Raw genomic sequence first — 23656 nt, 5'->3', positions numbered from 1 at the left:
GTTCTAATTTCGAAGCTATCGGATAACCCTCCCCCTCAGCCCGGTTCACCTCAATACCAGGAGCTAGGCCCAACTGAACCCCTACTGTCTGGTCCATCTCCATCTGCTGGCTTCCAACCACTAGCAAGGCCTGGGAAGATTCCTCCATTACACTTTCCAGCACCCTGCCTGATGCACCCTGATCTAGAGGGGTTAACCCCAGGTTTACTTCCTGATGACTCAGGTCATCCAAGGCCTCAAATCTGTTAAAGGTGTCCTCCTCACATCTCTCCTGTAAGGGTCTCTTTTGCCCTTTGTTCTTGTTCTTTGTCTTAACTGAGACAAAACCATCAACACCCTCTACCACACCCAACATGGCAGCTTTCCCTTTCTCAGCCCTATTAAGGCTCGGTTCTGACTGCTGAGGTTGTCGCACTACCAGTTTGTATCTAGGACACTTATGCTGTAAATGACCATACTCATGACACAGACGACATCAAAATGGTAAAGTCTCGTAATCTAGCTGTCGAACCCATGAATAAGAGCCTGCACACATATCTATAGCATCTGGTAAGGGTTTACTAAGATCTATTTCAACACAGATACGTGCAAAGGTCATTACCTTTCTCCCCAGAGTTTACGACGAGGATCCCACTGGCCTCCCAAGTAGAGTGACTAGCATCCGTAGCACATCCTCTCGACAACATTCCACTGGAAGACGTGATAGCCGAACCCACACCGGAACTCTATTTGGGAGCTCCTCTGAAGGATTAAATCCCGCATGCCAAGGTTTGATGAATAATCCCACCTGGTTGTAAAAATACGGACCTTCTTCAAAGACCCTATTGCGATCCTCCATGCAGTTGAACGTAACCATGAAATAGTTATTTGCCAGCAACATAATCTCCATTTCCCCATCCGGTGCCCATATCCGTTGCGCCCAGTTTTCCAAAAACTGCAATGAAACCCTCATTCCCAAGAACTTGTAGTATAGCGAGTGATTTGAAAAGTATTCAATGTCTTCAGCTATAATCTCAGGAGGGATAATTAGCTTCGGCCTCTCACTGCATTGCTCCAGGCAACCATTAATTTTCACCATGCGTGAGCTACCAACACTCCCAGATCCCGAGTCAGAAGAGAATAGGTTATTGTTAAATGTCTTCACATTCTGAAATGGGGTTTTGAGCCCACCACAGCACAGAAATCCATGGCTGGAACCGCCTGCGAGGCTTCCCCACCTAAAGTCACCATCGGGGCACACAAAAAATTAATAACAAACAAGGACAACAGCCTAGGGCCCACACCCCAAGGTCTCCCCACGGGGGCTCAACACCCAAGGCCCCTCCCCTCACCCACACCACCAAGGATCGACCTGCCTAAAGTCCCAAACACCTGGGATAGCCTCAGCCGCAGCAGCAGATCCTCACCCCTACGCAGCCTTCATACCTCCCAGCGACCACCCTCGCAACCTCCACCGAGCCCTAGCAACCCCTTCCTCCTTCGTCTTCCCCCGACACCTAGCACTTCCCCCCCCCCCGCACGAGACCACACCAGCACCGCCTGCGAGCTAGGGCCGCGAAACCCTAGCTCGGCCTCCTGCACGCACTCGCATGAACGCCATCTCAACTATAATATAATATAAACATTATAATAAAAATTAATTTTTTTAACAACATTATTAATTTTTATTTATACTAATAGAGATTCATGTGACACTCCCACTTCCAATATGCATACACTAAAAATATAAAAATATAAAAAATAAAAACAAATCTATCATTTCTTTAATGACTTCTATACCTAGATGAAAAATCATTTTTATAAATTATAGAGTTTAGTGAAGATTCAGTGAATGAATAATCTTGCCAATGGGAAGTAGTAAACAAGACACGAAACTTTTCTCCTAAATGGAACACACTGAAACCTGTAAAACCATAAAACCCTTACCAAAATCTGAGGATGATGACGGCGACGACGAATTTCGAAGCGGGCAACTGTAAAACCTTTAAACCCGCATAGAAACACTGAAGCAATTCCCTTACGATGTATTCACATTCAAGGGTTTTACAGATGCCCCAAACTGGCCAATAAAAAACACGCACAATGACTCTGGCCCTAGCCCTAGCTGTTCGCAGGTCAATGAAAGCGCTCCTTCGTATTCCTCTGGCGGTCAAGGCTGAGGCCATAGAAAAACAGGCCTTAAATTCGCCTTGCAGGTACTACCCCACTCGTTCTGAATCACACTTAAAAAAAAGTTGTTTGAGCTTCCGCATTCAGCACTGTTTACATTTTCTCCAATGGAAGTAATTTTTTTTTGATAAGCAATAGAAACTTCGACAGGGACATCCAATAAATGTTTTTGCTTTAAGAGTGGTTTGTTGCCAGTGAATTGTATTACTAGGAGCCTTTAGATCTGCCCGGGTATAGTATTTGATGATGGGGATCGACCACTATATTCAGGCAGATCCACAGGCTTTTAACAAATCATTTGATATTTTCTATTTTGTAATTGGAAGCTTTTTTCAAGTAATTGGAGCTTCTCTAGTAATGCCATGCAGATTAGTTTTCTTTTGTAGCTCCAGATCTTTGATTTTATGTAGTTGGAACTTGTAACAGTCGAAACATTCGTCTTATTACAAGGAATATGAGCATACTCTGACTTTTCGTTTGAATTAATTGGAGCTTCTGCTTTAGCGTTGATTTGGTATTTTTATTTTGTTATTGGACGTCCTTTATTTTAAGCAATTGGAGCTTGTGTTAACAATATATAAATACTTTAATCTAGTAAGGGCAGATTTTTTATTTTAAGTAATTGGTGCTTCCATTGTATATACATTCAATTTTCACCCTAAAGATACTGTGGAAGTTGAGTAATCTAGAAAAAGGAATCTTTGATAAAAACTGTGTGAAAATAAAGTAAATATATCTCAGTCTGTGCTTCAAGACATTTTTTTCAGGAAGTGTTTCTCTCTAGAGATCATGGCCAGGGGAAGTTGAATGGTCCAGAAAAAAGAAACTTCTGGAAAAAGCTGTGTAAAAAAAGATGAAGTATTAGTGTTTTGGGTCAAGTGTTGTGGCTACAATGTGATGTGAAACAATGATATTCGGTCATTTTTTACACAGTTCTTTCTAGGAGTATCTTTTTCTTAAATAATATTGTCCATAGAATTTTAATATCTCTAATTTAGTAGAATGCTTGGTGATCTGTGCAAGGTTGGGCTTGGAGACTTCAAATTTGAGTCCACAAGCAAAACGGTCTGTCATGCTACCATAAATATTAGAGGCCTGTGTACCAATGTTGAGCTGAAAAGAAAACAGTTTAAAGAAGCGGGGACAAAACTGGAGAATGATAAGAGAAAAATGTTGAAAGGAAAACGAACAGTTATCAATTGGATCAAGCATTTTCGTTGGAAGAAGAAGAAGGAGTATGAACAGATGAGTCTTGAGGAAAAGGTGATATACAAGCTCAAAAAGGTAAGATTTATAATTTTATTTTGTGAAAGTATTTTAGGGCCATTTGTAGTCTTTAAAGGCTTTTTTATTGGTAAATTTTCATTTTGTTATAACTTTTACTGGAAGTGCGATGGCCCTTTATCTTAGGGGAGGGATATTAGTAGCTGGATCCCCCGTGCTGATGTTCTATGCCTTTTGTCAGCTAACTAAATTTGCACTGAATGAAAGCTAGAATGCATTGATGCAAACAATTTATTTCATGTAATCAAGTTATCTGGAAAGCCATTATTTTTAGACTGTAGGAATCGGGTAGCCCCTCTATAAACTGCAGTATGTTGGATAAACTTTTTTAATGTGACTGGTATTGCTGGTGCGACACGCCCTCAGGTACCACGTGGGTTGGGGGAGAGTGGACCTTGTGACCTTGTGCCTACCATAGGAAGCTCTCGCCAATTGAGCCAGTCCCTCAGCTCATCTGGAAAGCCATTTTTAAAGTCATTCATGACAGGATTTTAGCATTTTAGATATAAAATAGTAGGCTTGTGCATTAAATTAGTTGATTTTGGCACTCATGTGGTGTCATTTTTTTAACATAATGTCTTCTATTGACTACTTTTATTGAAATATTAAATTTGAAAGTCACACAAAATGGCTCATTATCAAACAAAAGCAACCTGGAACTTTTCAAATACTATCATGGCTAATAGAACTCCTAGATAGCACGATTCAGAGCTATTTCTAAATTCAAAGGCATGTTTGTCCAGGCTTTAAATTTAATGAAAAACAAACCGGACCTTTTCAAATACTATCATAGCTAATAGAACTCCAAGATGGCATAATTGAGAGCCTTTTCTTAACTCAAAGGCATGTTTGGCCAGGCTTTAAATTTGACTTATGTTCCACCTGTCAGCAAAGTTTTTTTAGGAAGCCTTTTGCTTTGCAACAGTCCTTTGTCTCAGGTTTAAACTGAAAATTTGCACTTCAAATAATCGAAAAAGCTCACGTTGGCATCTTTATTTTGAGAGATTATCCTATTTAATGACATAGACTTGGAGTGATCTGGTTAATGGGAAATCTATCCACTGCAATGAAGTACAACATTGAGATTTCTATGTATATACACACCAATCAGATTTCCAAATTTTCAGGTCTCATAGCACAGATTGAATTAAATCTGTCATTTCCGTCCTACAGTTTTCACTTATCAATGACTCATGGCTCTTCTTGCTCTATCTTTACTAAGGATGGTAGTACGAAAAAAAAGTTTGAGCATGTGTTCATTCAGGATATTTGGAATTTTAAAATTTATGTCCTTAAATAAGGAGACGACGCTTTGAATGGATCTAATTGCACACTATTTTATTGCTTTGATTTATGGCTACTATGAAACATGCTTTCCTCTGAATTTGCCAAAGTTTTTGGGTTTGTTTGATTTTTTTTCTGATTTGTTTTGTTTGGTTTATTTCTGGGCAGAAAGGTACTTGTGTATGCAATATTGTATTTTGATAGTAATGGAATTAAAGGAACACACACGAGGACAGAATGAAATTATTTATTATTGCTGAAGACAAACAGTATTCACAACTATCAAGGAAAACATACACAAACTGCTGCTACAGAAGTTCTTTAGACAAAATCTGGAAAATGCCTTGAGTAAACAGCTTCCAATTTACTGAAATTCATGCCAATTCTGATCACTGGGGTGTTAATGTGTGTAACTTCGTGAGACATCATTTCATATAATGACTGTGAGATTCATATGGCTGATTGTTCATGATAATTCTGTCTCCATCACTGCAGATGTATACGTTGGCTGCCGTTACATCCAATCTGGGTTCCGTGGGAGTCTTGTGTGTTGACTGCCGTTACATCCGATCTGGATTCCGTGGGAGTATCGTGCGTTGGCTGCCGTTACCCTCCGATCTGGATTCCATCCGTAGTTCTCTTCTTCTGATGTCGGTCACGTAACTATCGTCTTTCCCTCGAGCATGGTCTTTCATCTTCACTCCGTGGAGAGTTATAATTCTTCGATTCATTTTATATATCTCTATGTTCTGACGGTGATCGAGTTCAGGCATTCTATCTATTGTATGTATTTTGATGATTAAGTTCGAAGGAGGTATTCTTCAGTAGCTTCCGTGTATTGCTCGATCCTTTCTATATAACCTTTGTGTCAATGATCGATGTGCAATATATATATATATATATATGTATGTATATGTTGTAAAGGAGGATATATGCGGTGTGCATTGTAGAAGTCATTTTTGACTTATACGATTGATTGTTAAATTGATAACAATCATTTCTTGCTAAGTGTATCAGCTTTGTATCAGACTTGTTTTGATAATAAAGATATTTTTAGTGTGGCTGGGTTTTTCACCCTCAGGTGGAGGGTTTTCCCAGGATAAGTTTCATGTCTTTGTGTTCTTGTAAGAATTCTTGTTTCAGATTTCTGTGTTTTTATCTTTCTGGTTCTATTTTTAACATGGTACCAGAGCGGGTATAAAGAAAAGATCCAGAACCAGATTGCTTAGTTCTGAAATTTTCTTTATTTGAAGCTCTAGTCTGTTTATTTCAAGTTTTTCCATCATGGTGAATGGACTCAAAGTTGAAGACAGATTGGATGGTGCAAGCAATTACACTTCATGGAAATTCAGGATTTTTATTGTGCTAGAAGAAAATGATCTTTTTAATTATGTGAAGTTTGTTGTAGATGAACCTTTAGATGACACCGAGAAAGCTAAATGGAGGAAGAATAATCTCATGGCTAAAAAGATTCTAATTGATTTTGTTAAGGATCTTCTAGTACCTGTTATATCCAAGTTGAATTTAGCCAAAAATATGTTCGAGTGCCTTCAAAGCTTGTATGAATTCAACAGTACTAGTAGAGCTCTAGCATTGAGATGTCAACTCCATATCAAAATGGCTAGAGGTGAATCTGTTGTTTTTTTCTTTATGAAGATTACAGAATTGAAGGATCAACTCAATGCTATTGGAGATTCTATTGAGGATAAAGACCTGGTTATGCTTGCCATGAATGGCCTTCCTCTCTTGGGAATCTTTCATTCAAGGTATTAGTGGAAGAAATGAGCTACCCAAGTTTGATCGTTTGAGAACTGATTGCATTCAAGAGGAATGTAGATTGGAGGCAAGAGGAATTGGACGTAAATCTCATCATGAAGAAGATCATTTTCTTGCTGCCCATACGTCTAAAAGAAAAGGAAGGAAAGGAAACTTCAAAAGGTACAGAGATAGAAATTCTGATTCAGCTCCTAAATCTAAGAAAAGAAAGGACCTCTTTAGAGTACAATGCTTTAGATGTGACAAGTTTGGTCACTTTGCTAGAGAATGTCCTTCTAGACCCAAACCACAAGCTGCAACAACAAATGCTGAAAATGTTTCTCCTCATAGAGAGTCTAGTGAAAATTCAGAGGGGTTCTTATTTATTTCTGCTCTCCAGTAATATTCCTTCTAACAGTGATACATGGCTTATTGATAGTGGAGCCTCCCGCCATATTACTGGTTATTGTGAACACCACTTCAACTTGAAGGAAAAAGATTCTCATCTTCAAGTTATCATTGGTGATGATGCATGTAATTCTGTGAAGGGTGTTGGCTCTACTTTCAATTGGATTCTTGTATTCCTCTTCTTCTGAGCGATGTTCTCCTTGTTCTTGGTATTAAGAGGAATCTGATTTCTATTTCAGCATTAGAAGACAAGGGTTATCATGTTGCTTTTGTTGCTGGAAAAGTTCTTGCATGGAAGAACACCAACATTTAGTTAGCTCGTGAGATTGGTGTTCGTCATGACAGTCTTTACAAGCTTTCGGTCCGTCCTATTCAAGCATTAGCTCATGATTCTACAAGCTCAAGTGAGCTGTGGTGTAAAAGATTTGCTCACCAAAATTTCAGAACTGTCTTCAATGGAGAAGGTAGTTGTTGGTCTTCCAAAGCTGAATCAAAATCATGAAGGTGTCTGCAAGGGATGTGCTCTAGGTAAGAATGTTAAGAGTACTTTTCATAGTAGTGAAAATAGAGCAAAGGATATTCTAGAGTTAATTCACTTTGATTTGTGTGGCCCTATGTTAGTTGCTTCCCTTAGTGGTTTTTGGTATTATGTTACCTTCATTGATGACTTTTCTCGTAAGTGTTGGATTTATTTTCTTAAGTCTAAAAAATCTGATGATTGTTAATTTTAGCAATCAGATTTACATTAATTAATAGGAAATAAGAATGCAAGGTAAAGTAAACACATAACACACATATACCTTGGGAAAACCTCTCTCTTGGAGAAAAAACCCAACAACAAGATTAAGATCTGATTATAATTAACTTAGTAGCAGATTATAATAGCTACCCTCTTTAGGCCACACAACAATGAGAGTGAACTTATTTGTGAGTGCAGATCATTGTCAACCAAATTGAGAATGAATTTGGCAGACCCAATGTGCTTTGCCCAGCCTGAATCAAGTTCGACAGTTCATACTTGATGTTCGCTTGTCCTTGAGTTAGTTCGCCTAGCATGAACGGAAATTTGGCAGATTATATGTAGGTTTGGATTCCCTAGGACAAATTTGCACTCCTAGATCAGATTCGCTTCAACAGGAAACCAATGCGCTGAAGTTCGCTCACACTTGATGAATATCCTTTTGTTGATGATGATGATTGCAACTGGAAGCAGGTCGCATAAGGTAGATAGATATATATTTGCTTTTGATTGATGATTTGTGATCTCAAATCATCTTACTTATATATGAATTCATGTCAACAATAAACCTTGGTCAACCTTGCATATTTTGGCCCCAAGATATAATTTTGAATTTACAAGTTACATATGGGTCAGGACCCATATACAATTTACAAGTTAAATCAATTGCCCAAATAGGGCCTGCCCTTTTTTTATTACAAGTTACAAGTATTGTAATCACTTAAGTTATTACAATATCAATATATATATATATATATATATATATATATATATATATATATATATATATATATATATATATATGCCATCAAATAATTCGAACTAGCTATTTAATTTTTACACTCCCTCTTAGCTAGGGAGGATTATAGTGAGTAACCATATATTGTAATAACACATCATGGACCTTTCCATAAAATCCATCTTGCATTGTCCGTAGAGGATGGATCCACCTTGCATTGCCTGTAGAGGGTGGAAGAGGTCTTTAACTTCATCCTTCTTCTTGAGAAGGATTCAATGTCACCTTGCATTGCCCGCAGAGGGTGGAAGATGCAACTTAGTGCATCACTGGAACTGAGACTCCCTCTCAACCAGAGTTGTGTTCTCAACAACTCCAAGTCTCTATTTGAAGTATTCAAATTTCACACGAGCTAGAGGCTTGGTTAGAACATCTGCAATCTGCTCATCAACGCTGACATATTTCTGTTGAATGGCACCTCTCTGTACCATATCATGAACATAGTGATAATGAGTTTCCACATGTTGTGACCTGTCATGAAACATTGGATTAGCAGACATTTCAATACAACTCTGATTGTCACAATGAATGACTGTGGGTTCCCAAGGTTGTCCAAACAACCCAGTAAGAAGCTTGCGAAGCCACACTGCTTCTCTTGATGCCACACTTGACGCAATGTACTCAGCTTCTACAGTACTCAATGCAATTGAGGACTGTTTCTTGCTGGCCCAGGAGATCATGGCAGAAACCAAACTGAAACAAATTCCTGAAGTGCTCTTCCTATCAGTTACACTTCTTGCCCAATCAAAATTAGAGTAGCCTTCCAAGGTGATGACAGTGTTGATTGGATACTTCAACCCGTAGCCAACTGCGCCTCGCAAATATCTCAGGTAATGCTTGGCTGCAACAAGATGAACATGCTTTGGCTTGTTCATGAACTGGTTGAGGGCACTCACTGCATAACAAATATCCGGTCTAGTGTTAACTAGATACATCAAAGATCCAATCAGCTGCCTGTACTCTGATGGATCTGTAAAATTAGTGTTAGCTACAGATAAACTCAATTTTTTCAAGTTAGTTTCCATAGGAGTAGACATAGGTTTACAATCCATCATACCAAATCGTTTCAATATATCAATGGCATATTTTTCTTGACTAAGAATAATTTCATTAGATCTTTGCCATACTTCTAAACCTAGAAAGTAATGCATTAGACCTAGATCCTTCATTTCAAATTCAATGGCTAATTCTTTCTTACATCTAATGATGAGACTATCTTTACCAGTTAGAAATAAATCATCCACATATAAAACTAGAATTAGCATTTCACCATCAAATACTTTAAAGTAAAGGTTAGAGTCAACATCATTCTTACAGAATCCTAAACTAACCAAATACTTATCAATCCTTTCATAACAAGCTCGAGGAGCTTGCTTGAGGCCGTAAAGAGCTTTCTTCAGTCTGCACATATGAGATTCTTTATTATGGATCTCATAACCTTCTGGTTGTTCAATATAGACTTCTTCCTCAATGACACCATTAAGGAAGGCAGTCTTTACATCCATCTGATGTAACTTCCAGCTCTTAGCTGCATCAATAGCTATAATGGTTCCAATAGAAGTGTATCTAGCAATAGGAGCTAATGTTTCCTCATAATCTATGCCTTCCTTTTGAGAAAAACCACGAGCTACAAATCTAGCTTTATATTTCTCAATACTTCTATCAACAGTATGTTTAATTTTAAACAACCATTTAGAGGATACAACAGACTTACCTTTAGGTCTAGCCACAATATCCCATACGTCATTCTTGATGATGGATTGATATTCTTTGTTCTTGGCTAACTTCCACGCTTGTTGGTTCATAGCTTCTCCTACATTTGATGGTTTGGTCTCAATAATGTTGCACATCATTTCAACATAGTTGGAGAGCTTCTGAGGTCTCCTGCTTTCTCTAAATGTTCCTTTGGGAGCTGCAAACTTTTTGGCTTCTTGGATGGTGTTCGTAACCCAAAGTGGTCTCTTTTTACTAGCTGCAATGTCTCTAGGTCCATCAGTTGGATCTAGAGGCTCAGAAGGATCACAAGGCTCAATGTGTTTAGAGGGCTCAATAGGCTCCCTTTGAATCTCAATGTTAGTATCAACATCCTTATCTTGATTTTCATTAATTCCCAATATCATTATCAACCAAGGAACCTTTAGATTTCTTAAGAGCAATATTTTCTTCAAAGGTTACATCTCTACTTACCTCAATGTACCTTTGCCGTGGAATGTAGCCTCAGAATGCTTAGGAGGATTCACTGTATCTAACAAGGATACCCTTCTTTCCGGATGGCTCTAGCTTGGTTCTCTTTTTCTTTGGTACATGAACATAGACAGGGCTTCCAAAGATCCTTAGGTGGCTGATATCAGGTTTGACTCCAGTGAAGGCTTCTTCAGGAGTCATGTTCTTCAACACATGATGAGGGCATCTATTTTGAATATGTACTGCAGTCTTAGATGCTTCGACCCATAAGAAAGTTTGCAGATCCTGATCATGAATCATTGCCTTAGCCGCTTCAACAATGGATCTATTCTTCCTTTCAGCCACACCATTTTGCTGAGGATTGTAGGGAACACAGAACTCCCTCTTGATTCCTGTCTCTACACAAAAGTCATGAAAACTACCTAAGTTGTATTCACCTCCATTGTCAGACCTTAAAACTTTAATTCTTTTTCTAGATAGATTTTCAACTAAAGCCTTAAATTCCTTGAACCTACTTAGTACTTCATCATATTTTTTAGTTTTCAGAAAGTAAATCCAAGTCTTTCTAGAGAAATCATCTATGAATATAACATAATATAGACATCCACTAGGTGAAGCAATAGACACAGGTCCACATAAATTAGAATGAACAAGTGCTAATTTTTCTTTAGCTCTACTTTCACTTTTATAAAATGGACTTTTAGTGTTCTTACCTAAAGCACATCCTTTGCAAGCATCATCATGAAATTGACTAAGTTTAGGCATACCTTTGATCATCTTCTCAAGTAAGGGAACTGCTTGGAAGTGTAGATGACCAAGCCTCCTATGCCATAGTTCGCTGATCTCAGGAGCTTCATGAATGAGAGCTTGAACGGGTTTAGCTAAAAGTTTGTATAAGCTATCATATCTATTACCAATGACACGACCAGATTTAAAACTAGATTTTTTAGGCCATGCAAGAACTCTACCCTCAGAAAATGCTACTTGATAACCCTTATCTTCTAGTGCAGAAATGGAGATAAGATTCATTTTAATTCCAAGCACAAATAGAATATCATTGAGATGTAGAGAGATATCCAGAATCTAAATTTAAAGTAGTATCGAAACGTCTTACTGAATATCGAGCATCATCACCAATTACGACATGAAGATTGGATTCTTTCTCTATCAAGTCTGAAAGATGCTTTCGATAGCTCGTGATGTGTCTAGATTCACCACTATCAATCAGCCATGTGTTGTAGTCAGTCGGCACATTGCTTGACAAGGTAGAGATGAAGAGGAAGTCTTCATTGTTTTTCTGTTCTGCATTTTCATTGAGATTCGCTTCTCCTTGCTTGAGCTGATTTTGACATTCCTTCGCATAGTGACCAAACTTGTCACATCTGAAGCAACGAATGCGTGAGAGGTCTCTTCGCTTCTTCCTTGAATCATGGCTTGTTGAAGGTCTGAAATCTCTACTCCTCTTGAAGTTGCTCTTCTTCCAATTTCCACCTTTCTTCTTGACTGATTGGGCTGCAAGCATGTGATGATCTCCTCCATGAGAGCTCCTAATTGCTCCCTTAGCAGCTAACCGAGACTCTTCTTGGATGCAATCTCCTCTCAACCATTCAAACTTGGGAAGCTCAATCCTAGCGTTGATTCCTTGAACGAATGGTTCCCAAGTTGGAGGAAGACCATTGAGGGCAGTCAAGGTAAGATCGCTGTCTTTAACTTCCTTCCCAACTGCTGAAAGTTGATCCTTTAGATCAGTCATCCTCATGAAGTAAGAGGTGATAGATTCCCCTTTCTCCAATCCGATGTGAGTGAGCTGATTCCTCAAGGCAAGAATGCGGCTAGTGTTGTTGACTTCATACATCTTCTCTAATGTGTTGAACATTTTTTTTTGCAGACTTCATCTTGGAGATAGATGATACAATATGATCTTTGACAGAATCAATGATCAACCTTCTAGCTTGAAAGTCCTTCTTCCATTCTTTCTTTTCCTTTTCATTAGTAGGTTCTTTAGCATCCTTTCTAACATTTTCAGCAAGGTCATTTAAAGTCATCAGCATTCTGACTTTCCAAGAGGTGTAATTCGTAGAACCTTCCAACCTATCTTCATCCTTGAGAGAGGAAGCCATGTAGTCTAAACTTGAATAGTAGGTTAGACTGAAAAGAAATAGTAAAATCTGATTACTAATATCTATAAACCAAGCTTTGATACCATGTTAATTTTAGCAATCAGATTTACATTAATTCACAGGAAATAAGAATGCAAGGTAAAGTAAACACATAACACACATATACCCTGGGAAAACCTTCCTCTTGGAAGAAAAACCCAGCAACAAGATTCAGATCTGATTATAATTAACTCAGTAGCAGATTACAATAGCTACCCTCTTTAGGCCACACAACAATGAGAGTGAACTTATCTGTGAGTGTAGATTACAATAGCTACCCTCTTTAGGCCACACAACAATGAGAGTGAACTTATCGGTGAGTGCAGATCATTGTCAACCAAATTGAGAATGAATTTGGCAGACCCAATGTGCTTTGCCCAGTCTGAATTAGGTTCGGCAGTTCAGACTTGATGTTCTCTTGTCCCTGAGTTAGTTCGCCTAGCATGAATGGAAATTTGGCAGAGTATATGTAGGTTTGGATGCCCTAGGATAGATTTGCACTCCTGGATCAGATTCACTTCAATAGGAAACCAATTCGCTAAAGTTCGCTCACACTTGATGAATATCCTTTTGCTGATGATGATGATTGCAATTGGAAGCAGATCACATAAGGTAGAGAGATATATATTTGCTTGTGATTGATGATTTGTGATCCTCAAATCATCTTACTTATATATGAATTTATGTCAACAATAAACCTTGTTTGCCTTGCATATTTTGGCACCAAGATATAATTTTGAATTTACAAGTTACATATGGGTCAGGACCCATATACAATTTACAAGTTAAATCAATTGCTCAATTAGGGCCTGCCCTTTTTTAATTACAAGTTACGAGTATTGTAATCATTTAAGTTATTACAATATATATATTTGCCATCAAATAATTCAAACTAGCTATTTAATTTCAACAATGATGTGCTGTCCAGATTTAAAGAATTTAAAGCACTTGTTGAAAACTTATTTAACAAGAAGATAAAGGTTCTAAGATCTGATAATGGGGGAGAATATGTTTCTGGTTTATTTCATAACTTTTGTGTTGAAGTTGGGATTAAGAGGGAGTTCTGTGTCCCTTATAATCCTCAACAAAATGGTGTAGATGAAAGAAAGAACAGGACAATTGTTGAGGCAGCGAAGGCTATGATCCATGATCAAAGTCTTGAAACATTTTTATGGGCAGAGGTTTGCAGAACAGCAGTATACATTCAGAATCGCAGTCCTCATCAAATCCTAGACAATATGACTCCAAAAGAAGCTTTTTCTAGTATCAAATCAGACATTAGTCACCTCAGGATTTTGGATGTCCTGTCTATATTCATGTTCCAAAAGAGAAAAGTAGAACCTTCAGGAAAGAAAGGCATCTTTGTTGGTTATAGTGAATCTTCAAAAGCATACATAATCTACATTCCAGGTCAAAAGCAAATTGAAATCAGCAAGGATGTGTCTTTTGATGAAGATGTAGCTTGCAAGAAATCCAAAGAGTCTAACATGGAATCTGATAGAGAAGACTTTGAGCCTCCTCAAGATATAGATATGGCTGATCCGGATTCATCTTCAGAGATTCAGAGGGAGAATACAAATTTAAAAGACACTGCTGATCCTATTGATCCAGTTGATTCTATAGATACTTTTGCAAGTCCCAATGATATTCCATCTACTAAGAAAAGACTATCGTGGGCTTGACACACTATGGAAAAGGCTGAAAAATATGCAGCCCTTCATGGCACCTTCAAAGAGAGTAAAAGGCCTCATAAGTTTGCAGGATATGTAGCTTTGATGAGTCACTTTATAGCATCCGAGCCTTCTAATTTTGAAGAAGCCTCAAATCAGCAAGTGTGGAAGGATGCCATGATGGAGGAGTATCAATCCATTATCAAAAATGATGTGTGGGATATTGTTCCTAGGCCCAAAGGTAAATCTGTTGTTTCTTCTAAGTGGCTGTTCAAAATTAAACATGCAGCTGATGGGAGTGTAGAAAAATATAAAGCTAGATTTGTAGCTAGAGGTTTTTTACAAAAGGAAGGCATAGACTATGAAGAGACTTTTGCACCTGTAGCATGTTACACTTCTATCAGAACTATTATTGCTATTGTAGCTGTTAAAGGGTGGAAATTGCATCAGATGGATGTAAAGACAACATTCTTGAATGGTGTAATTGAAGAAGAAGTTTTTTTTGAGCAGCCAGATGGATTTGTGATCCATGAGAAATAATCACATGTATGCAGATTGAAAAAGGCCTTGTATGGCCTTAAGCAAGCTCCACATGCTTGGTATGAAAGAATTGATCAGTATTTGTTGAGCTTGGGTTTTCTAAAAAATGATGCACATCCAAATATCTATTTCAAAGTAATTGATGATAAAGCCTTAATTTTAGTTCTATATGTTGATGATTTATTTCTTACTGGAGAGGATGATCTCATTGCTAGATGTAAGAAAGAGTTAACTTTTGAATTCGAGATGAAAGATCTTGGTTTGATGTATTATTTCTTGGTTTAGAAGTGTGGCATAGACCTAATGAAGTCATATTGAGTCAAGGGAAATATGCCATTGATCTTTTGAAAAGATTTGGTATGTTAGATTGCAAGTCTATGGCAACCCCCATGGAAGCAAATCTGAAAAAGTTACTTGAGGTTGTTTCTAGTTCAGACTTAGTTGATCCTATTATGTATAGACAATTGATTGGATCTTTGATGTATTTAGTCAATACAAGGCCTAACATATGTTATGCTGTTAACACTCTCAGTCAGTTTATGTGTGAGCCTAGACAAATTCATTTTGTTGCAGCTAAACATATACTGAGATATGTGCGTGGTACGGTGGGATATGACTTGAAATATACTTCTTGTGAAGCTCTAAAATTGCAAGGTTGTTTTGATTCAGATTGGGCAGGATGTGTTTCTGACAGGAAAAACACTTCAGGATGTTGTTTCAGCTTAGGTTCAACTATGATTTCCTGGTGCAGAAGAAAACAATCATGTGTTGCTCAGAGTACAGCTGAAGCGGAATATGTTGCAGCTTGTGTGGCTGCAAGAGAAGTAGTGTGGCTTCGCAAATTGTTTGCAGGTTTGTTTGGGCAGCCTTTGGAACCTACAATGATTCTTTGTGATAACCAAAGCTGTGTAAAGCTTTCGGTTAATCCTGTTTTCCATGATAGATCCAAGCATGTGGAAATAAAATATCATTACTTGAGAGATATGGTTCAAAGGAAAACAATGGAGCTCAAGTACATTTGCACTGAAGAGCAAACAACGAAATATTCTCACCAAGCCACTTCCTAGAGTGAAGTTTTGTTATTTCCGAGACAAGATTGGTATTGTGGAGAATGATGCTCTTGTTGAGAGAGAATCTCAGCCATAATCAATCTTTTACATGTTGCTAATGAGTTCTTCTCTGTGAAGGAGAAGTTCGAAGTGAAATCCCTTGTAATGCACTTTTCTCTGTGACAGAGAAATTTGAGGTGAAAGCCCTTGAGGCTCTTTTCACTTATGGGAGTAGCCATAGTGAATGTCATGTTGAGAGACTCCATGACAATCACGTTGACTGACTCCATGATGAGAGCTTGTGTTATTTCACTCATGGGAGTAGCCATGGTGAACATCATGTTGAGTGAATCCAAGATGCCTATCACATTGAGAGAATCCGTGATTAATTTTGTTGTGATTGTCATGTTGAGAGATTCCATGACTTGAATATCAGTGAATGATATCTCCCTTGTTAAGAGGGAGTGTTAATGTGTGAAACTTCTTGAGACATCATTTCATACAATGTCTGTGAGATTCGTATTGCTGATTGTTCGTGATAATTCTATATCCATCACTGCAGATGTATACGTTGGTTGCCGTTACATACGATTTGGATTCTGTGGGAGTCTTGTGCTGGCTGCCATTACATCTGATTTGGATTCCGTGGGAGTATTGTGCGCTGGCTGCCGTTACCGTCCGATCTGGATTCCATCCGTTGTTCTCTTCTCCTGATGTCGGTCATGTAACTGTCGGCTTTCCCTTGAGCATGGTCTTTCATCTTCACTCCGTGGAGAGTTATAATTCTTCGATTCATTTTATATATCTCTATGTTCGGACTGTGATTGACTTCAGGCATTCTATCTATCGTATGTATTTTGATGATTAAGTTCGAAGGAGGTATTCTTCAGTAGCTTCCGTGTATTGCTGGATCCTTTCTATATAACCTTTGTGTGAATGATTGATGTGCAAGATATATATATGTTGTAAAGGAGGTTATATGTGGTATGTATTGTAGAAGTCATTTTTGACTTATTCGATTGATTGTTAAATTTATAACAATCATTTCTTGCTAAGTGTATCAGCTTTGTATCAGACTTGTTTTGAATCTTGATAATAAAGATATTTTTAGTGTGGCTGTGTTTTTCACCCTCAGGTGGAGGGTTTTCCCAGGATAAGTTTCGTGTCTTTGTGTTCTTGTAAGAATTCTTGTTTCAGATTTTTGTGTTTTTATCTATCTGGTTCTATTTTTAACATGGGGTTTGGGCATGCATATAGGCTTCTGATTGCTGATTAAGAACAGCTATGATTGTCCCAGATTTGCTGTAGATATCAGATCTGATTTACTGATAAGAAAGGCGTCTAATACTTATTTGTTCAGACCTTCAGAATGCTGCTTTTTGACGTCTAAGACCCTCAATCATGCAGTGATTCTCCAAACCACCATACTGGCTGTGATTCTCTTGAAATTCTGAAGCTGGTCGATTCTTTTCAAGCTCAGAAAGAATGAAATCTGCTCCTAACACTTGCCACAGCTTCCTATGTTAGATACCATACGGCTGAGTGGAAAAAACACCAGAATTGCTTCCAGAACTGAGTCAAATGTAATTGCAAGCCTGGGGCTACGTCCAGAACTGCCTTGACAGGGGTTTCATCCTGTATTTTCTTCTCCATTTGCAGAGAGTAAAAAATCAAGAAATGAAGTTGATGATAGAAGGATTAACCAAAGCCTCTCAACCCCTCTTTATATCTCCTCAAAAAGCCATTGATGCTTTAAGACTCAAAACTTAGGCAACTTGTCTTGGCATTAATGTTTGTTTTAATAATTAAATGGCCCCCATGAAGAATTCGCCTAGGATAAATAACATTATGACTTAAAATGGCCCCTTTATTAGTCATAACGAATAATTAGAACATATTTGTTTAGGACTTAAGCTTTTTGGGCTCCATCTTTAATTTTTTACTTATTCACTTATTCCCTCTTATTCAATTAATATCTCCTAACCCCTGGGAATGAAAAGGCTAGGAAAAATTTAATTGAATACTATTTTATTGCTTTGATTTCTGGCTACTATCTAAAACGTGCATGTGTGTGTGTATGCACAGTGTAATGTCCCTTTCTAGAATGTTGCTTATTTTCTCCTTAAAATGATATTTTAATTTCTAAAATAATAATTGCATTTATATTTATAAATATTAAATATAACTTAAATAAAAATCATGAATTTAATTATAATATTCAAGTAATTATAATAATAATCTTATTTTGAATTTCTGTTATATTTCTCCTAATTTGTAGCTATTTCTTTGAATGATTGTCCTTTGATTGTTGGTCAAGTTATGGGTTTTCGTCCAAAACTTGATATGAGAAATTAAGGGTTTTTGTCCTTAAATCTCTTGATTTCTCCTTGGAGGCTTTGTTCTCTTTGGCTGTGATTATTTATTTGCAAGTCACTTCAAATTTTCCAAATTGATATTTTCTCCACAATGTAATGATTGCTCTTTGTATCTTATATTTGAGGGAGTCACAACATTTCACATCGCTGCCTATGATAGTTTTTGATTTAATTTTAATTAAATGCCTTTATATTCTAAATCACTGGTTTCACCCTTTTATCTTTGGTGCCACCTTTATTACGCTTTTAGAAACTTAATCGCTGGGACTATGTTTAAAAGGGGTTGTGGTTTGATCTTTTGGCAGGTGCATGACAGTCTGCCCTTCCCAAGATTGCTTGTCCTCAAGCAATGTGAGTTTTAAATGTCAAACTGAATCACATTTGCCAATTCCAGGATCCTAGTTCAACTTTGGAGATTTGCAAACCCTAGATACTCCCTGTGTTATAATTAGCTTCTGTTGTGACACTCCCTTATAATTAGGAGTTGGGAATTTTACACCATGTGATGTTTCTCTTGTTAGCCTGGTTATGTCCAACTCTATGCTACCATGATGTCCCTGTAGAGTTGTTAATGTACTTGCCAAACTGCCAATTTAGTCTTTCATAAGGTTGATACCATCAGCTTAAGTGTGAGGACAATTTTTTGTCCAGTATTCTTCGGGCTTATGTATTGGCATTTCCCAATAACCCTCAATAACAAAACCAAGAGTTGGTAACTGGCAAGGTTCGTAATTTAAGATAAGTTTTCTCTTATCCTCAGAGAGAAGAAACAAAAAGACATCTTGCAGCCCTGCAATTCGAACAAAATACCATTTGCAATCATTTTCTCTTGTAATCCCTTATTTATATCATTATACTCTTTTTGTGCGTTTTCCAAATTATTTTTTTCTTGTCTTAGCTTTGTGCATATTTCTTCATGTCCTTGGCTCAATACTGTTGTGTCATTAAGCTCAGTTTGCAGTTCTGCAAAATTTTCTTCTAGATCCACCCTACTAGAATCCCATATTCTCTAATCCTCGACTATCTTTGCCTTCAATTTCTTAGCCCTTTAATTGCATTTTCTTGATTCATTTTTGTCATTTCTACATTTGGTGCATAATTCCTTATGTTTCAGTTGTCAATGCCTTTCTTTTATCAATTATAGAATCAAAGCTTATTTTTTAGCTTTACAATTTCTCCATGCATATCTGCCTTAAAAGCATCCCATGAGCATCTATCCTCATTCATCTTTTGATGTATTTCCTTAATCTTGTTGTAACTAGGAAATCAGGTATAAGCATCAAAGCTATTAATAGATTAGCCAACCACGAAGACTAAAATGCAATGAAAACAACTCCTAATACAATCACAAAGTGCCTCCTCCATGATTCTCCATCATCCTTCTTTCTCCTTCAAATTGGGTGTGTGGATTTCACCGACAAGTACAAATGGAGGTGAAAGCAAGCTTGTTGCAAGATGACATTTGCAGCGTGAGGATACTAGACGTGTGGTTGAAAATGATGAGAAAAGAGGCTCAATGTATAGGACAAATTGATGAGAAACCCAATTTGGAATGATAAATTGAAAGAAGCAATTTCTTTCGACATTTGCATAATTGGGGGGACAAAATATGACTCGTGCTATGTCCGATACTATAACAACTTCTATGTCAAGAATTATGACAAGTTACTATACAAAAATTATGACACATTGCTATGCACAATCATGACAAATTGAGAGAAATTTAAGCTTCAAATTATGACAAATTGACCTTAAAAAGAGGAGCCCAAAATGGAGGAGAAATTAGTGGGAAAAAGGATTTGAAAATTGGGTGGCACTAATTAATAAATTTGCATTTATTAATTAACTCACAAAAAGGGAAGGAATTAGCCAATTAAATAATCAATTTAATTGTGACATAGGATAAATGAATAAACTCATTTAACCTAAGGGGAAGTGTTAATAGGATTAAATGATTAAATCATAAAACCCTAGGGAATGAACTAGAAATGAATTAGGTCAAGACGCAATTAATGCAATAAAATATATGATGACAATTATGATCCAAAGGATAACTGACAAGGATCTGATATTGATTGACAAAAAATGATGACGAATCGATCAAAGATGATAAAGGGACCAAATTGATAAAGGACAATTGACGAAGGATCGATGACTGATTGATGATAAGGATTTGATAATTGATTGAGACCGATGACAAATCGATCAAAGATTGACAAAAGGTTGATTTGATGAAGATTAATTTGATAAGCATTGACGAATGCCTGATGATGAATCAATCAAAATTGATAAGAAGATTGACGACGGTTGATAATTGGAGATTGACAAAGATCCAAAATGATCCAAATTGATTGATGATTGATATCACAAATGTCGAAAGATTAGGATAAAACCCTAATTAACATTGATTAGAGTTACAACAATGTCCAATTGATATGATAGATTGATCACGATCACTGATTAAGAGCCGAAATTGATATTGGCAAGACTTAATTCGAATTGTGAGAAATTGAAATCGAATAGGAAAGAAATGCAGAGGAATGACATGATGTCAACAAATGAAAAAGATCAAGTGTGCGACATAGAAGAAATGTTAAATAAGTGTGAAAACCCTAAAATAATGTCACGCGGACATGCTAGAGTATGACACCGCAAGCGTTGACCATTTTTAGATGCCTACACTTATTGTTGCATTTTTCCAACTTTTCTTTTTCTCGAATACATAACTTCTAATGGTTGTCACTCAATTCTCTTAATTGAATAAATTCATTCTTTAGAACCGCAATGGTGCTTTTCATGTCTCCTTTACTTTGTATGAGAAAATATCATTTACTTCCCTCAATTTCTCTTGGTGTAACTATGTCTTCTGTTGCAGCCTCATATTGGTTAATTGTGACCAGATTAGTGTAAGTATGGCTTCCATTTGATTTTTATTAGCCAATGTATTTACCTTTTGAGTTTTATTAACCCAAACAACCTGGTAGGTGAATTTCAGGTCAGCTATTGATTGTGTGTGATGTTTTCTGCCAATGCTCGCCTTCCTGCCCTCCTTGTCAAATTGTAGAACATAGGAACATTACACTTATTCACTATAAATGGTATTATCTGCCTTAGAATAGTGGTGAATGCAAATTTCTCTTCTCCTTTCTCAAAGATAACAAATAGATTTTCACTCAACAATTCATAGATAGGTGGTAGGAATATGTTTGTAGTGGCTAGAAGAGTTGGCAGGAAATAGCATGTAGCAATGGAAGAATCTTGAAGAAGTTTTTTTTAATTTGGAACCATATATAAGGCTAACTACAAAATCCTAGACCAAAATTTGTTGCAGATGAGACAAGTTACCCCACCTGAACCATGAACACCTTCTGATCTACAAGGCTTGCATTAGAAGGTTGAGTTCAAAACAAAACTGGTGAGTGTAGGGAGAGTTGCTTGAGACTCTTGTGGGTCTCAATAGGAAAGATGATATCCTATGGAACAATAATGGCCTGGAAGATACCTAGGAAAGACCAGACAAAACCATTATAGTTTGAATAGGCAATAGAGACACCATCACCACCAATTAAAATTGAAGAATGCTACCATGCAAATAGGCAAGTGCATGACTATTCCAGAGGTGGGACTGATAAAGATAGCCTTGCAATTTCTAATAATGGCCCATGTTTTCTCGTTTCTAGTAGCAACAACCAATGCACAAGCCTCCACTTGATGTTGTGTGAGATTGGCATCCCAAAAGATTTTTGACTGAGAGGGAGGAGCGGCTTATTAGTTCTTAGGGATTGTAAGGGCTTTCAAGTTTTTAACTGAACAAGAATCTGATTATAAATGTGTTATTTGGAGATGTCTTTCAAGCCTAGAGAATATTGCAAGAAGTTATGACCAGCTTAGTTAGTTTGGGAAGTCATTGAATTGAGAGGTTTAGTGCTTTGGTTTGCAAAGCTTTTTCCTCATAAAATTTGGCCTGAATACCCATAGCAAAAGTAGGAGGGATTTTCTTACCCCTCGTTATCACTTGGATCCATGAATTTTGTTATTCCACCTGTTTTTTGGTAGATTCTTGATGGGCCACTGTTTCTGCTTTAAGGTTTTCATGTTGAATGTACAATTTTAAATGTTTATTTAGAATCATGGAAATGATCTCTTGGGGTTGGTGAAAATTTTTAGTGGTAGATGGTAGGTGTGAGATTTCTCAAGTGCAATGATATGAGCTTGCAAATGATTATTGATATTGTCCTCTTGTATTGGTGTTGTTGAAGTTAAATAAGTTTCCGATATTGTCCTTCTAGAGATTCTTCTAGGCCCAAAAAATGTGATCCATTTTTTGTCTCCTTACTTTTTCTCTTTATGCACGAGGGCTTGTAATGAGTGATTTTCAGGATGGCAGTAAGGGAGACGGTTCTTTTACTGTTCTTGATCCTCCACATGGGTGTTTTCCTCTATTTTGTCTACCTCTATATGATCATTTCCTGTCATCATCTCTTGATTTTTGCCTAAAACAAAATCAAATGGATGCATTATGGGCCCTTACACTTTCCTTGAAGAAATCCTTTTGATACCTAAAACAAAGGATTTTTGAAAATGACCTCAAGTAACTTGTGGATAGGCTTTTAAGTATGTTTTCCATCCGTTGATGTACATAGTAAACTATACATAGGTTAAAAATATTGTCTACCAAGAAGCTGGTTTGGCAGAAAAATGTTAAATAGCACATGATATTGCCTTGTTATTTCATTATATGGATGGCCAAGATGAAGTCTTCATGTGTATAAGTATTAAAGCTATCATGCTGATAGGCATTAACCTTTGGGAGGCTGTGAGCTTCTGTATAGTACTAGTTGAAAATCAATGGTGCGAAATATATTACAAGCATAGGATGATCATTAGACAAATTTCAGCTGCTAATGTTATATTGCGGCAACAATTATGTCATACGCTTATCGTGCAATACTTAAATCTTGGTAGGAATATTTTCATGTACCCAATCAAACATACTAGAAAATGCAAGACGTTAAGAAGTTTTAAATTCACTTGAATCAAACATTTGCGTCAAATTCATTTTTTGTTGATAGAGTCTCAATGCATGGAAGTGTGTAGCAAATCTTGCTGCCCTTAGTCAAACTAGCTCCTTGCCCTTTATGAAGGAGTGCATCATACACAACTCTCTTTTGTGATTGTAGATGAACTTAGTAATTTGTAAGAACCTTAAAAGGCCCTCAACTGAGACAACTGATGTTTAACTGA

At 37.1% G+C, this 23656-nt stretch overlaps 1 protein-coding gene across 3 annotated transcripts in view; it reads left to right on the top strand.

The window, feature by feature from the left end:
• The first annotated feature begins 1822 nt into the window (after positions 1-1822).
• Positions 1823-23656, top strand: part of LOC131067245 (uncharacterized CRM domain-containing protein At3g25440, chloroplastic) — a 40204-nt gene continuing 18370 nt past the window's right edge. Inside the window, exons 1-2 of one of the 3 annotated variants that reach the window (XM_058002204.2) lie at positions 1823-2195; positions 3168-3453. In XM_058002204.2, the coding sequence (XP_057858187.1) occupies positions 2083-2195; positions 3168-3453 (399 nt within the window). In that variant the 5' untranslated portion in view covers positions 1823-2082. The remainder of the gene's footprint in view (positions 2196-3167; positions 3454-23656) is intronic. The other 2 variants (XM_058002205.2, XM_058002206.1) reach the window with 2 other exon arrangements.

The sequence above is a fragment of the Cryptomeria japonica genome, chromosome 11, assembly GCF_030272615.1.
Source record: "Cryptomeria japonica chromosome 11, Sugi_1.0, whole genome shotgun sequence".
Classification (NCBI taxonomy): domain Eukaryota; kingdom Viridiplantae; phylum Streptophyta; class Pinopsida; order Cupressales; family Cupressaceae; genus Cryptomeria; species Cryptomeria japonica.
Note: the sequence above shows the minus strand (reverse complement) of the source record. Positions and strands in the feature narration are given on the sequence as shown.